Consider the following 16,002-nt stretch of genomic DNA (forward strand, 5'->3'; position numbering starts at 1 on the left):
TTTGGGGGGTCCCAGGTGAGGAAAGACCCCAACCAAAAGTCAGAAAGGTTATTCTGGCTGCTTTAAAAGTGTAATAAATGAACTCAGGATGTTTTAAAACCTACAAAACAACTCTAATATTATGAAAATTCGATATTAACTGGCTGGCGTACTGTAAAACATATCCGAAAAGGCGGCCATCTTTAAAACTGGCGGACATTTTGAAAATTAAGTGTCTAATGTGATTTTTCTAAAGAATGACCCAAGAGGTACACTCTGTAAAATTGTGGTGCTTCTTTCCAGAACTGAAGTATTGTTCTCCTTAACAGCCCCGCTAATATGGAGATCACTGCAGATATAGTTCTGGGTCCATTTTATGCCCATATATGCCCAATTGCCCATATATGGAGATATCTGTCTATTTGCGTCCATTTTATGCCCATATATGGAGATCTCTGTATCTGTCTGTCTGTCTCCCTTTATGCCCGTATATGGAGATCTTTGTGATTCTGCGTCCATTTTATGCCCATATATGCCATATATGGAGATATCGCTTTTTGTTTGTTTCTTCTTTAAGCAGAGAGATCTCAGTCTGTGTCCCTTTTATGCCCATATATCTCTGTATCTGCCCATATGCCCATATATGGAGATCTCAGTCTGTGTCCCTTTTATGCCCATATATCTGTCTGTGTCCCTTTTATGCCCATATACAGAGATATCTGTTGGGTCGAGGCTAGGCCCCTGTATCTGCCCATATGCCCATATATGGAGATCTCTGTATCAGTCTGTGTCCCTTTTATGCCTATATACGGAGATATCTGTCTATATATGCCCATATATGGAGATCTCTGTATCTGCCCATATGCCCATATATGGAGTTCTCAGTATACGGAGATATCTGTCGGGTCTAGGCCCCTGTATCTGCCCATATGCCCATATATGGAGATCTCTGTATCAGTCTGTGTCCCTTTTATGCCTATATACGGAGATATCTGTCTATATATGCCCATATACTGTATGGCATTTTATGCCCATATATGCCCAATTGCCCATATATGGAGATATCTGTCTATTTGCGTCCATTTTATGCCCATATATGGAGATCTCTGTATCTGTCTGTCTGTGTCCCTTTATGCCCGTATATGGAGATCTTTGTGATTCTGCGTCCATTTTATGCCCATATATGCCATATATGGAGATATCGCTTTTTGTTTGTTTCTTCTTTAAGCAGAGAGATCTCAGTCTGTGTCCCTTTTATGCCCATATATCTCTGTATCTGCCCATATGCCCATATATGGAGATCTCAGTCTGTGTCCCTTTTATGCCCATATATCTGTCTGTGTCCCTTTTATGACCATATACGGAGATATCTGTTGGGTCGAGGCTAGGCCCCTGTATCTGCCCATATGCCCATATATGGAGATCTCTGTATCAGTCTGTGTCCCTTTTATGCCTATATACGGAGATATCTGTCTATATATGCCCATATATGGAGATCTCTGTATCTGCCCATATGCCCATATATGGAGTTCTCAGTATACAGAGATATCTGTCGGGTCTAGGCCCCTGTAGCTGCCCATATGCCCATATATGGAGATCTCTGTATCAGTCTGTGTCCCTTTTATGCCTATATACGGAGATATCTGTCTATATATGCCCATATACTGTATGGACATCTCTGTATCTGCCCATATGCCAATATATGGAGTTCTCAGTCTTATGCCCATATACGGAGATATCTGTCGGGTCGAGGCAAGATGCCCATATATGGAGTTCTCAATATACGGAGATATCTGTCGGGTCTAGGCCCCTGTATCTGCCCATATGCCCATATATGGAGATCTCTGTATCAGTCTGTGTCCCTTTTATGCCTATATACGGAGATATCTGTCTATATATGCCCATATACTGTATGGAGATCTCTGTATCTGCCCATATGCCCATATATGGAGTTCTCAGTCTTATGCCCATATACGGAGATATCTGTCGGGTCGAGGCAAGGCCCGGCACTGCAGTGATGTCACAATGAGTCAGCGCTTGCGCCCGGCACTGCAGTGATGTCACAATGACCGATTTTGCGCCGATTTCCTCCGGAACAGCCTGATGTCAACAATCAGCCCCGCATAAGGAGATTCCGAACGTTTCGGGCCGGTTAGGGAAAACCGTGCGTCGGGTCGGGTCGAGGCCCGGCACTGCACTCCGTGCCGCGGCGGGGAGCGCGCGTGCCGAATCTGAAGCCGGTGGGACGAACGGTTCTCGAGATACGCGGATTACAAACACACACGCAGAGACTTCTCGCATTTATAGATAGATGGATATACATATTAATAAAGGATAAAATAAATAAAATGTCCATAATACACTATGGGCATTCCCAGATGATGTCCTGTTAGGGTCCCCCTCATGCCTTATGATCCCCAGTCATCAAACCCAGGCCCTAACTTGCCAAGGCCCTGCTTGGCTTTACTAATTAACATACATTTTATGCCCATATATGGAGATCCCTGTCCCAATGTCATCAATATTAAGGACATCTGGGAATGCCCATATTTGATAATGCCCATATATGGGCATGTTTTGACATAACATTGTTGACTATCGTGCAGGGGTCTCCATATATGGGTAAATGGTCCGATATACATCACTGGCCAGATGGCCAAGAATTGGTGCGACCTCGCATGTCGCGCTGAGGCGTCTTACTAGTATTAATCTTTACTCTTGCCAGCATCAACTAATATGAGCTTTGCTACCTGCATTTTCATTGCATTACCACATTAGTAGTACATTTACATAATGCAACTTACTCAACATTATTGCAGCAAATTTAAAATAACTTGTCATTACTGATTTGTGAGATTACAACCAGGCTAGAATACATGACAAGGGTTTAAACATTAATACTTAATGTGTGCTTTTACCCAGAGGTGTTATCTTAGGTCAAGTCAATATCAGATTTGGCTCCTTGACAACCAGGTGTGACTGCACACACAGGATCAGCCATATCCTCCATCCCACCCCTCCAAAAAATATTCATCATCACTTTAGCCACCATCAACTAATATCAGCTTTGCTACCTGTACATTACCACATTAGCAGTACAATTACATTAGCAAATCAGCTCAACATTATAGCAGCAAAATCCGATTTTACCACTTTTAAGTATACAGTGATAAAATGACCTAAAAATCATTTTCAGAGATGCCAACCAGGTTAGAACCCATCACAAGGGGTTAAAGATTAGTTCTGAATACGTTGGCAACTTCTACCTGTATTTTATACATTACACCATACAATTACATTTGCAAATCTGCTCAACATTATAGGAGCAAAATCCGATTTTACCACTTTTAACACCTTGACGTCCGAAATAGAATGGTGGTTGGTAGATTAGCCGTGACATTTCTATTATTGTATTGTGATCTGAGACATAATATTATGTTTATAAACATGACCCCGCAGCCCCTCCATCTTGAACAGCGCCGCTGTTTTTTCTTTTTTTTTTTTCCCCAGGCCAGTAACTCACCATGATTTTCTCGATTTCCGTTGGGATAGAATGGGGGTTTTGGCCGATCGTCGATGTCCCTGTGCGTTTCGCGTGCGCGATCCTTTCACGTAAATGTCCCCGCAAATAGTCCATGTGTGACTGAAGAACAGAACTGAAAAGTTTCGCTAGCATAGCCCCAAGCATGGCTGCTGTAGGAGCTCGAGTGTGCAGACAGCAAACGGATGGCTGGGAGTAGCCTTGGAGAAGGAGAGGCGCTGACGTCACCTCTGCTTCATGCACGGTCTGCATGAGCTATCATTGCACGAGTGGTGACTAGGGAAGGTTAGACGATCGCCGATTTTCGGATCAAAAGCTTTTATTCCGGTTTTAAAGACAAAGTCCGGGAATGTACGACGTGGCTGAGAGTCCCTGGGGGGATGTGCGATATAGTACGGTTTTAACATTAAGGGGCTCCCCGTGGCTTAGAAGGTGTTAAGTATACAGTGATAAAATGACCTAAAAATCTTTTTCAGAGATGCCAACCAGGCTAGATCACATCACAAGGGGTTAAAGATTAGTTCTGAATAGGTTGGCAACTTCTACCTGTATTTTATACATTACACCATACAATTACATTTGCAAATCTGCTCAACATTATAGGAGCAAAATCCGATTTTACCACTTTTAAGTATACAGTGATAAAATTACCTAAAAATCTTTTTCAGAGATGCCAACCAGGCTAGATCACATCACAAGGGGTTAAAGATTAGTTCTGAATAGGTTTGCAACTTCTACCTGTATTTTATACATTACACCATTAGCAGTACAATTACATTTGCAAATCTGCTCAACATTATAGGAGCAAAATCCGATTTTACCACTTTTAAGTATACAGTGATAAAATGACCTAAAAATAATTTTCAGAGATGCCAACCAGGTTAGAACCCATCACAAGGGGTTAAAGATTAGTTCTGAATAGGTTGGCAACTTCTACCCCGAGATAGCCGCATATGTCTGAATATCAGTTGCGGCCCCCCGACTAAAATGCAGAAATGGACTGGGAGACCACCGAGACATCTTGAGTTCAGGTCCCAGAATCTCCGGTGCCCATCTCAAGATCTGTCAGCACTTCAGTCTGCAATTGACCCTCTAGCAGATGACGATTCAAATGGCTATAACCGTTATATTGAGGTGCTAGCCTTTGTCACCGAAACACTCAAATATGACATTGACATGGATTAAAGTTATCAGGCGCCAAAACTGATTTCTTGTTTCACAGAGAAAATGTCTACCAAATTCATGCAGTCTTAACATAATTCAGAACGATGCATTGTAAGTTTCAATTCAGTTGTCCAATGTGTGGCCCTTCATTCACTTTATTGAAGTCAGTATGGCCCTCTGGAAATAAATGATGCCCACCCTTGCATTAGAGTATGGTCTCAGTTATTTCATATAAAATCAAAGTTTAAAGTCAATCAATCAAAGGCTATATTTACATATTGTGTTTAGGAATGGGCGCTGATTGTGTGGGGGGCTACTTTCACACTCGTATACAAATCACACATTAGGACTTGGGTAAACATTTGCAGTCCTTATGGGTTGTTCCCTTGACACATCACTGTGACATCACAGGTGACATGTATGGGCATAAAAGATATTAAGGTCAATTTAAACACCCTAATTTATACCTCCTAATGGAACCCACAGAGTCCCTGGAATACACTTTGAGAACGTCCCAGAATATAACATAGTATTAGGTCAGATTTGGTTGTGGAGGGCTCTTTAGCCTTTGTAAAGTGTCTTGAGATAACTTGTTATGATTTGACACTTTAATAAAATTGAATTGAATTGATGGCTTCTGGCAACTACCCACATAGCAGAGGGGTCTGGGCCAAACGTGGCTGCAATCCGGCATGTCTGGCCTACCTCTGGCTTCGGCAAGTGGTATGTAGGTAGGCTGAGCAGCTGGAAATGTTTGTGAGCTTGTAGATGGGCTGTTTTCACTAGTATGGCTGTGGGGCAAATGTTTTGCAGCACTGAACTAACACATGAACACACAGGAATTTATAGTCTCAGCAGCTCGTCAGCCAACTCAACTCAGCTGGTCCCGTACAGGTGACGGCACTCAAGGCAATCAGCCGAGCAAGGGAAGGGAGGGGCAGATGAGCAGTCAGAGGCAAACACAGGCACACTGAGGAAAAGAGGGACCGACCGACAGACAGACCGACAGACCGACAAAGCCTTATGTAGGCCGACCCCCTGGGTCTGGCAAAAACAAAGGAAGAAAAGTAAAGTGTGAATAAATTAGATGAATAAGGAAGGAGAAACGAACTATTGCTCAGCATAAGTAATATTGAAACTGTCTCACTCTCTGTCTCTCCTTTGCCCTGTTTATTCAGGTGAACGCTGCAGAGCAGTTTTACAAATCTTATCTGTATACACTAGCCACACCCCTGGGGCGTGTAACACACACACACACACACACACACACACACACACACACACACACACACACACACACACACACACACACACACACACACACACACACGCACACACGCACACACAGAGTAGACCAATGAGGTGTTAGAATGTAATTACCATGTGAATACAGGCAGCCCCTACTGTCCTGTCTAACCAATCACTGTGCTTCCCACCTTTTTTTGAAATCTAAACTGGTCTTTAACTGTTTCATTTGGAGCAGGGAGTTAGAGAAGACACATCTACTATTGTGGCTCAAGCTATTTAGTTTACCACACGGATGGAACTTAAATTCAATAATGGTAAGTGGCCTCTTTATCTACTCTATATTCCAAAATCTTCTCAAACTAGCCTAGGAGCAATTTAACTTTTGGTTTGTTGTTTCTGTGAACTTAACTGAGGACATTATACTGTACATGTTTGTTACCTATAATCGAGAGCCTATTGTATTTTCTGATATCACATATTAACTAATTATTTCAAACCATGGATTTAGGCAGGCCAAGACTGTTATATATTCCATGTTTTAGATCAGGGGTCTTCAACAGGGGGTCCGGGACCCCTATAGGGTCAGAGTTACTCCAAGTCTTTGTGTGATAGAAACATTTTTCTCATTTGTTTTATATAAACCATCTGAACCCTAGCATCCATATTCCAAGAACTTTAGCCAAATAGCAGATCTACAAGCTCACAACGCCTCGCGCTGCAAGGCATTGTGAGCTTGTAGATCAGCTATTTTCGGCAAAGAGGTTTGTTTTGTGTAGAGGGGAAAAAGAGCAGACTAAGTATACAAATAATGTGTGCTCATTGCTCAACATAAGAAATATTTGTGATTTTGTTGGGATATTGAGCTTGACTAACTAGTGGAAGGGACAGATTTGATTAAGATACCACTGTTTGCAGTTAAATGTTTATTCTACATCTCAACATTCAAAACAAGTTTGCCAACAGTAGTTGACACCTTTGAGTGCTGTAACTTAAAGCTCAGAGAACAAAGACCACCACATTTTCTAAGAAAATGGGCTTGTATTTGTTAATGAGAGGGGGAGGTGGAGCCAGTCTAAGTGCCTACTTTACATTTATATCTTGTGGCTTTTCTTTTCTTTGACTTTTACCATAAATTCAGGAATTGCCATGTTGGAGATATCGCTTCACTGGATGACTACTAGACAACCTTTTTGGACATCAGGGTTCATTGAGGACGAGGACCTGGGCCTTTATGATGTTGTATAGGTAAATTTGAATTGCTCAGTGTAAACTTTTCCAATCTTTCTTACATGTTGTAATATAGTAAAACATTTAATGGATAACAGTAGAAGGCCAAACACAGCATATATGTATAGCTATGGACACAGGACACAATAAATCTTCAAAATATTTTAACTGATGTATGTCACTCAGGTTTCATAATGCTATCATCATAACAGTTTGCTTCTTGTCATTTATTTCAGGGCGACTAAAGAACAATGCTGCCCCACATGGATGCAGAAAGACGTGGAGTTAGAGGTCAGATAACTTCCTCAACTGGATGATCTGGAGAAGCGCTAGCACTGTGGTCGCTGGAAGTGGCGTCTCAAGTCCCAGCGCCCCTTTACCACACAGGCCCAGGAATGGTTCCCTACAACACCAGCCGGCACCACCATGGCTTCCTGGGCGAAGGCAAGATGGACAGACCAGTGGAAGGCAGCAGAACCATCCAGGATCCCACAGATTTTCCTGGCCAGCACCTCCCCCGTAAGGAGTGGACAACCTAAATTGACGTTTCAGTGCAGCAATGCACAGGTGGGTCTCAAAGACAGTGCCCAATGCGAATGTGAGGATCCATCTCAGACTGTGGAGCATGTGATGACCAGCTGCCCTATATATCGGCCACCGAATGGTGATCTTTGCTTAATTGACCTATAGAAATGACACACTGGATTGGCTTGCTGCAACAGAGCTGAATGTCTAAGGACATATTTTTTTTGCTGTTTGTATTTATTGGGGTGCCTTTGCCCCCTCTTTGGTTGGTAATTGGTTTATGTTTTGTAATTTGCTGTGTGTTTTTTATAATTTGCTGTTTTAAAATTTGCTGTGTTAATTTATTTATTTTTGCAATTAGTGTTTTTAATGGAGTGCCGCTATACTATACTCCCAGCACTAGGTATTGCGTAGCCCATCAACTCTGTTCTATTTTTATCGAAATGTCACTGCAAATATATTCAGTTTTATTGATCATGTAAGTGAGATTTGTAAATAAACCTTTTGTACTTTTGCTAAATAACTGTTTCTGCCTTTTATTAATTACTACCTTAACAAAAGTGTGTGGAGTTATGATGTGTATTCAGGTGGTTCATCAATGGTATTAGATTATCCAAACTATTTCGGAGGTGCAATGGTGTGGCTGGATATGGCATAATTAAGGTATAAAGCCCATATCTGGCTTGCCAGAGCTGGGTCAGAACAGTGTCCACAGCTCCGGCAAGCCATACCGGGGCCATTTCTGGGCCGTCATTCCTTGCGGTATGTGAGCCGACTGTAAGTAGATTATGTGGGCCATAACTGGTCCAGACCAGTTTTGCCGGAACTGGGCCACTTCTGGGCCGGGCCTGGGTCAAATGGTGCGTCCACAGCTGACCCGGAGCCGGCCAGCTCCGGCAAGCCATGATGGGGCCATCTCTGGGCCGTCATTCCTTGCGGTATGTGAGCCGACTGTAAGTAGATTATGTGGGCCATAACTGGCCCAGAAGATTTCTTCCGGAACTGGGCCACCTCTGAGCCAGAACTGAGCCAAATCTATTTTTCCGGAACTGGGCCACTTCTGGGCCGGGCCTGGGTCAGAATGGTGCGTCCACAGCTGGCTCGGAGCCGGCCCATGAGTTGGCCAGCTCCGGCAAGCCATGATGGGGCCATCTCTGGGCCGTCATTCCTTGCGGTATGTGGGCCAACTGTAAGTGGTTTATGTGGGCCATAACTGGCCCAGACCTATTTTGCTATGTGGGTAAGGACTGACCAAATCATGCTGTGCCAACCTTGGGAGCGTCACTCTGGTTGACTGCTCCTCGTCCTCTATAGCATACCATAGAATGGATGAGGAGATAATCAGGACAGCCAGCTAAAATATGTGATGGTGCCAGTACATATTGTATGACTTTTTCATTCAATTTAGGTTGCTCTCAGATGAAACCTCAGTTTGCTGTCTTCAGTCATCTAGGTTCTCCATGCATCCTTCATCAGAATGTCTACATTATTGATATGTGGAATCCCACAGTACCAATACCTTAGCTAGGAGATCAATTAGCAAATATTTATTATCACAGCTACCTCCCGATAGATAATAGAGTAACTTGTCTTTACTTGAGTACATTTTAAAGTTGGTTGTTGCAAATATTCAGACCATGTTCTTTAGCACGTCTCTTTCATTGTAAGATAAGTAATAGCATGGTCATAGGAATGATAGCTGTGCTTGTACCTCCAATCATCCATTCGAAAAAAGTAACCGATTCTGAACAACAGCAGGTGGGAATTTGTTAGGCATTAATTACCCTAAGACCACCTAGGTCCTGCTGGACTTTTAATGGCCAATAAATGTTTAATTACACAAATGACAATAAACACAAATCACTCAATGCTGACAGCTGGTCAGCAGTTGGTTTAATAATGTACACATACTTAGGCCTACACAACATTTTGGACAAGTAAGATACAGACTTGTCATAATACATTGTTGCAGCAGACACGGTACAGTACACAACTATAAACACTATAGCTTTTGTTGTCATTTGGAGTAAACGGTGTAAATATAAATAAATTATATTCATATCACAGTTTTTCTTTTTTTTTTCCAGTGGTAGAACGTGTTTATTCTCTACTGTTCATTTTAATTTACTGCAGTATATTTTAAAACCAAAAATACATTAATAACCACTACAGCCATACTTGTATTTGAAGTCCATCTATGACTTAAGAAAACAAAAATAAAGCACTCAGAGCAGAACACATTGACTGAACTTTTATTTTTTACAAAATTCGAAGTACGGTGCTTCAAGTGGCAATTATGGTAATTGTTTGTCTTCTGCATGTTTAAGTAATCTCACATTTCTCAATACTACAATAGTTGAAAAACAAGGTGCTTTGTTGTAATAAAAGCCAACCGGTTTCGACCTTCATGCGGTCTTCATCAGGGCAGGTACAAGTGTCAACATCTGACACTAACCTGCCCTGATGAAGACCGTTTGAAGGTCAAACATGTTGGCTTTTATTGCATAAATAAAGCACCTTGTTTTTATTACCTCTCCTCATGACTTTCTGAGTGCTCTGATCACTCCTGGTTGCTCTTAATGCCATCCTTTTGACTTGAGCAAGACTTACTTTTTTTACATTTCGGCGTGTATTTTGTAGTCCACTTCCCCTTGTCTCAAACCTTTCAGAAGACATCACTGCTTGTAAAGGACTATACCAAAGCACAATGTGTTTGCCTGGCTTTAAAATATAGTTTCTCTCGTTCTCTGATCTGTTAAATTTCCCTTTTGGAAGTCCAATTCTTTGAACTTAAAGAGTTCAATAATATTTTTAGTTTTTTTGTCGCATTCCTAAGACAAAAATGTGATAACAATAAATTTACCCCCATTCGTTCCGGAATCAGGGGGGGTAAATTTACTCTAAAAATATTATTGAATATTATATTATTGCTCTCCATGGCATGAGTAATCAATAGAAAAAAAGTCATTTTGTGGGTGAACTACTCCTTTAATGTTCTGTATCCGTCTCTGCCCTGCTATGCCATTAGAACATTTGCTGCACTATACATGAGATGTTTATAAGAAAATAGGCATTTTTGAAGGCCATTGAATTTCAAAATTAACACAGACTGAGCCTCGGCACTCATGCCCTCGTAGAAGCCTCCGTCGTCCAGCCACTGGGACATGTGGCTGCAGCTGGCTTGGTAGTGGGCCTGTGGGGGGAGGGGGGGGGGGGGGGAGGGAGGGGGGTAATTTTTAGATTTTCTGTTACTTTTTACACACCATTATAATCAGGGTTCCCACACATTTTTACCAATTAATTTCCAAAACCTTTCCAGAATATTTAACCCAATTTCCAGGACTATATAACAATAATTCAGCTCAATAGGTCGCTTACTCCTATGCGCAATGCCCAAAGACAGGTAGTGTATGCCAGTGGTTCTCAACCTTTTCAGGCTGTGACCCCCAAAATAATCATGTTTTAACTGGGGACCCGGCACCCTGACGAGCACTAAGAGTTGAGGAATTTTGATAACACGGTTCTATTGTGAAAATAGCCGATCTACATGCTCACAACGCCTCGAGGCGTTGTGAGCATGTAGATCGGCTATTTTCACAATTTCTGCCTCTAATATTTGACAGTTTGTCCAATGTTTAATTTGTCATTTCAGAGGTATTAACAAAATCAATAACCAAAGACAATGCATAGCTATTTTTCCAGGACCTTCCAGGACCCTTGATAAATTCCAAACCGTTTCCAGTACTGGAAAAATATTAATACTAATTTCAAAATATTTCCAGGAATTTCATGACCGTGGGAACCCTGTATAAGGAATAGGGACTGGCAAAATGTGATATGATGTTTAACTGCAGTTTATCAGTTTCACACCAAGGAACATTGACTTGTTGGGATACTATAAACTTTCTCAAGACATTACCTTTAATTGCGTACACTTTTTCCAGGGATATAACTAGCTCTGCCTGTTCCACGTCTCTGGAACATAAAGGTGTCTCGGTGGTCGGTGGTCTCCCAGTCCATTTCTGCATTTTGCAGGTCCTACACATGAGATTTTGTGACACACACACACACACACACACACGCACACACATAGGCGATTTTAAGGGGTGTCCTAGGGTGCACGTGCACCCCCTGGCCGCCAGGCGGCCATTTTTTTTTTTTTTTTTTTTGTAATGTAACTTTATTTTATAATTATTAAATAAAACAGTGATCGTGATTTGTAAAATGTGCGCGAAAAGAGAGGTGGAGGGGCAAGTATTAGTAGTTCACTCGACACTGACAGTAATGCTAATGAACGTGAACCAGAGGAGGTGGACGGAGCTTGCAGCAGCAGTGATCCAGCCACCGACATCACTGTGGAAGGCTCGCCGTTGCCGGAGACCGAGGCCCCGGTTCCTCCACAGCAAGCAAGCCCCACTCCAGACTCAACTGTTGTTACCCCAGGCCCAGACCCAGAGGAGCCAAATGAAGCCAACTTTGTTCATGAAAGAGACCCTTGCCATGGCCCGGATAAAGCCAAGCAGTTTTTGGCTTTGGGTCCATATCAGCCAGAAGATGTAGAATGTCCATTAAAGGCCGCTGGCGAAAAACAACGCAAATTCAGAAAGGAGTGGTTTAAAGATTTTGCCTGGCTGGAGTATAGCGTGCGCCATGACCGGGCGTTCTGCTTTCCATGTCGGGCCTTTGGTTCTGAGAACGCCGAGCAAGCTTTCAGGAGGACTGAGGACAGGTACATAAAGACACATCTCTGTTTACACAATGCTGTTGTACTCCCTCCAAGTGCATAGTCTATTATGTTCCCTTAGGCTTTTTTCAACTGTTTCGTTATATTGAAGAGAATGTGCGCAAAAAAAAAAGAAATGGAGGACACGACACTGTTTGAAAAGAAACTTGCTTTTTTTCAAGAGAAGGGAATGCATAATTCTGATTCATTTGGTACATTAAAACACGTCTACACACTGTACCTCACCATACCAGTTACGAGTGCTTCAGCTGAGCGCAGTTTCTCTACTTTGAGACAACTAAAAACGTATTTACGGACAACCATGACTGATAAAAGAGTGTCAGATATAGGCATTTTACAGATTGAGAAAATACACGAAATTAAAGTGCAGAAAATAATTGAAAGGTTTGCAAGTGCCAAAACCCGGAGGCTGCAGTTCATTGTGTAATAAGGATGTGTCTACTATTTGTTTTTGTGAAATGCTTATTTGACACTGTAAATGACTGCTTGATTGCTTGATGAATGATGATTAACTTGATGTTTGGCTTTATATGTCCTGGCTGTGCTGCCTCTGTCTGCAAAATAAGTAAATAAATCCTATAGATAGACATATGGTGTCTAGAAAAAGAAGCACCTGTTTTACACTTTTTTTTGTTTATATTGTGTTACATTTGGGTACAAAATTAACTGCAGAAATCCGCTAAAACAACATTACAAAACCGCTAATATCCGCGCGCGTGCATGAGGTAATAGAGGTCGTGCACCCCCTGCTGGAAGAGGCTAGAATCGCCTATGCGCACACACATTAAGCTTAGACCCCTAATACCGGTAACAATTTCATAAATAACAGTAATATGTTAGCTTGATGGCAGCTGAGAAGTAGACAATATAAAACACAGCAATAGGGGTTAATAAAGTTACCTCAATATTTCCTTCTTCCACTGGGGTGTTGAGCTGTCCAATATGCCACAGTTGTTCTGGAGTGTGGTTTCCCTCTGTCCTGAAAAGGGTATGTTAACACCCTGTAAGATGACATGCTGGAATGGTAGTTCTGCCATAGAGCATAGGGATCACTCGACTGTAAAGACACTAGAGGTTCGCGGCCCTTCGGGCCGCTCACATCTAGAGTCCACGCCCGTTTCTTTTTTTTTTTTTTTATTAAAAATGTTTTTTAAAAAAAAATGTTTTTTTATTTTTTTTTTGAAAAAAAAAATATTTTTTGAAAAAAAAAAAAGTTTTTTGAATAAAAATAGTTTGGGCCTAATTGTGTTATTATTGTTACTATAATAGGCCTGCCAATGTTTTATTTTCATTATTTCCATGTTTTCATTTTAGCAACACACACACACACACACACACACACACACACACACACACACACACACACACACACACACACACACAGACACACACACACACACACACACAGACAGACAGACAGACAGACAGACAGACAGACAGACAGTATCTTGCTGTGAACTCTAGAGGTGAGATAAGATACAGGCTCTCGGCTCTCGGCTAGCTAGCTACAGGCTCTCGGCTAGCTAGCCCAGTAACAGTGGATTCTAGTTTGTTAATTCCAGAAGAAAAGCTTGGTTGCTGGTTGGCTATTTCTTCCCTATTCCTACTTATCTTGAGAGCAGAGGGACAGAGGAGGGGAGGTAGCAGAATGCAGGCTGTCGCTGCTGCGCGCCCGTTGTTGTATGGGCTGGTGTAGGGTTACAGATCCATGGGCTGGGCGGACGTTAAGATCCCCTGGACTGGGCGGACGTTATAGCCAATTGGAGTGCTGGATTTGGTCGTGTCTAGTGTCTACCAAACAAAAACCGCTGGCTGCAGTTTACAAATGTAATATAAGATGTAGCGCTGTGAACTTAACACCTGTAATACCTGTATAAAGGTGTGTTTTTGAGGTGTTAATCGTACCTGGAAGGCTGGAACAGCAGGACCAAGTGATGCGTGGCTGGGGATCGCAATTATTTTGTCATAATCGTCATAATCGTGAATGTTGAAAGATTTCAGAAATAGTGATGCGACACGTTGTGAGCTTGTAGATCTGCTATTTCCACTATCAATGTTATTTTTTAAGTAGTAAGTTGTCAAATATGTCAGTAATGTATTTGTATATTTAGGTTATGTGTCATATCTACCATATGCAACTTCAAAGCCTAAAAGCCAAACAGAAATGTAATTATCAACGACAAATACACAATTAAATCGTTAATCGCCAATCATTTGAGTGACAATTAATCGTCATGTAAAATGTCATATCATGACAGCCCTAATCAGAACCTCTGCAGTCATTGTAAAAACAAACATCACATTAGTGAAACGTAAAGGCATGATTAAGTCAAATGTAGTCGTACCCATCTCCACAGAGGCTGGCATACTCATCTATGTCCCCTCTCGGAAATGTTACACCACACAATGGACATGGAAACATTTCCTGAAAGGACAGGAATTTGGATTAATTTATTATTTCAAGGTAGCAAGGGAACACAATATCAGATCAAGTACAGAGCAACATTCAAGTTTACCAAGTATCCAGCAAAAATGTATTATGTGTGGCAGCTATTACCTCTGCATGTGCCTACTGTCTGCACTGCTGGGGCCCCATCCAGCATCTGAAGGTGCTGCTGGGATAGTCGTCCCCTCCCTCCATGTCGTCTTGCTGAAACATGGCTAAGGAGATATTGGGACATTTCAGCAATATCGTCTACATCATCCTGCAAAGAAAAATGTTTTGTTGAGGAGCTTCTGGATTCGAAAATTAATAATTTTTAAGGCCAATCCATTAATAAATACACAGCACAATGACTAGAACTACTCAGAATTTGAGTCATTTTGTCCCATATAGACATACAGTACAATAAATTGCCACAACATGCAATAACAACAACATACATCACTGTGCATCATGATTTGTGATGGAGTATGTGCCATGCTCCACAGACCACGTTAAACCCAGATTTTGATCTAACAAGGGACTTAAGTCATTCTCCTTCTATGTGGAATGCATATCCTATGAAGTGGAGACCTCCACTTGTATATTGTTGCCTAGTATATTTGTATGTATGATGATGATTTGAGTATCCTGTGGACCCTGACTTAAACAAGATGCTTGACTTATTCAGGTACTTGTTTTGGGTAGTCAATTGTATGGAACATGTACTGCACTATGCAAACAGAACCAAATGGAACCAAATGGACCCTTTAGTCTACACATTGACCAATACCAGCAATGACAGTATACAAATGAAACCAAATGGACGCTTTAGTCTACATCAGTGGTTCTCAACCAGTGCGTGTTCAAAGACGCAGTGCGAGTTCAAAGACGCAGTGCGTGTTTGAACACGCACTGCGTCTTTGAACTCGCACTGCGTCTTTGAACACGCACTGCGTGTTTCAAAGTGGCACTGCCACTTTGAAAAAAAGACAATAACACCAAATTACAAAAATGTTCCTCAAAAAGACAAAGTCAATAAAAAATAAAAAAAAGTCAATACATAAAAAAACAAAAATGTTCCTGGAAAAAACAAAACTAACACCAAAATACAAACTGGTTGCTCAAAAACAATACTATACTACTATGTCC

At 41.6% G+C, this 16,002-nt stretch overlaps 1 protein-coding gene across 1 annotated transcript in view; it reads right to left on the reverse strand.

Moving 5' to 3' along the window:
• Window positions 1-15,087, reverse strand: part of LOC308285223 (SMH class II histocompatibility antigen, beta-1 chain-like) — a gene marked incomplete at both ends in the record, with an annotated part of 35,462 nt that extends 20,375 nt beyond the window's left edge. The window contains 3 exons of the mRNA XM_080725941.1: window positions 10,795-10,877; window positions 13,329-13,407; window positions 15,002-15,087. Of these exons, the coding sequence (XP_080582067.1) occupies window positions 10,795-10,877; window positions 13,329-13,407; window positions 15,002-15,087 (248 nt within the window). The remainder of the gene's footprint in view (window positions 1-10,794; window positions 10,878-13,328; window positions 13,408-15,001) is intronic.
• Between the last annotated feature and the right edge of the window lie 915 nt (window positions 15,088-16,002).

The sequence above is a fragment of the Nannobrachium achirus genome, assembly GCF_963921795.1.
Source record: "Nannobrachium achirus genome assembly, chromosome: 5".
Lineage (NCBI taxonomy): Eukaryota > Metazoa > Chordata > Actinopteri > Myctophiformes > Myctophidae > Nannobrachium > Nannobrachium achirus.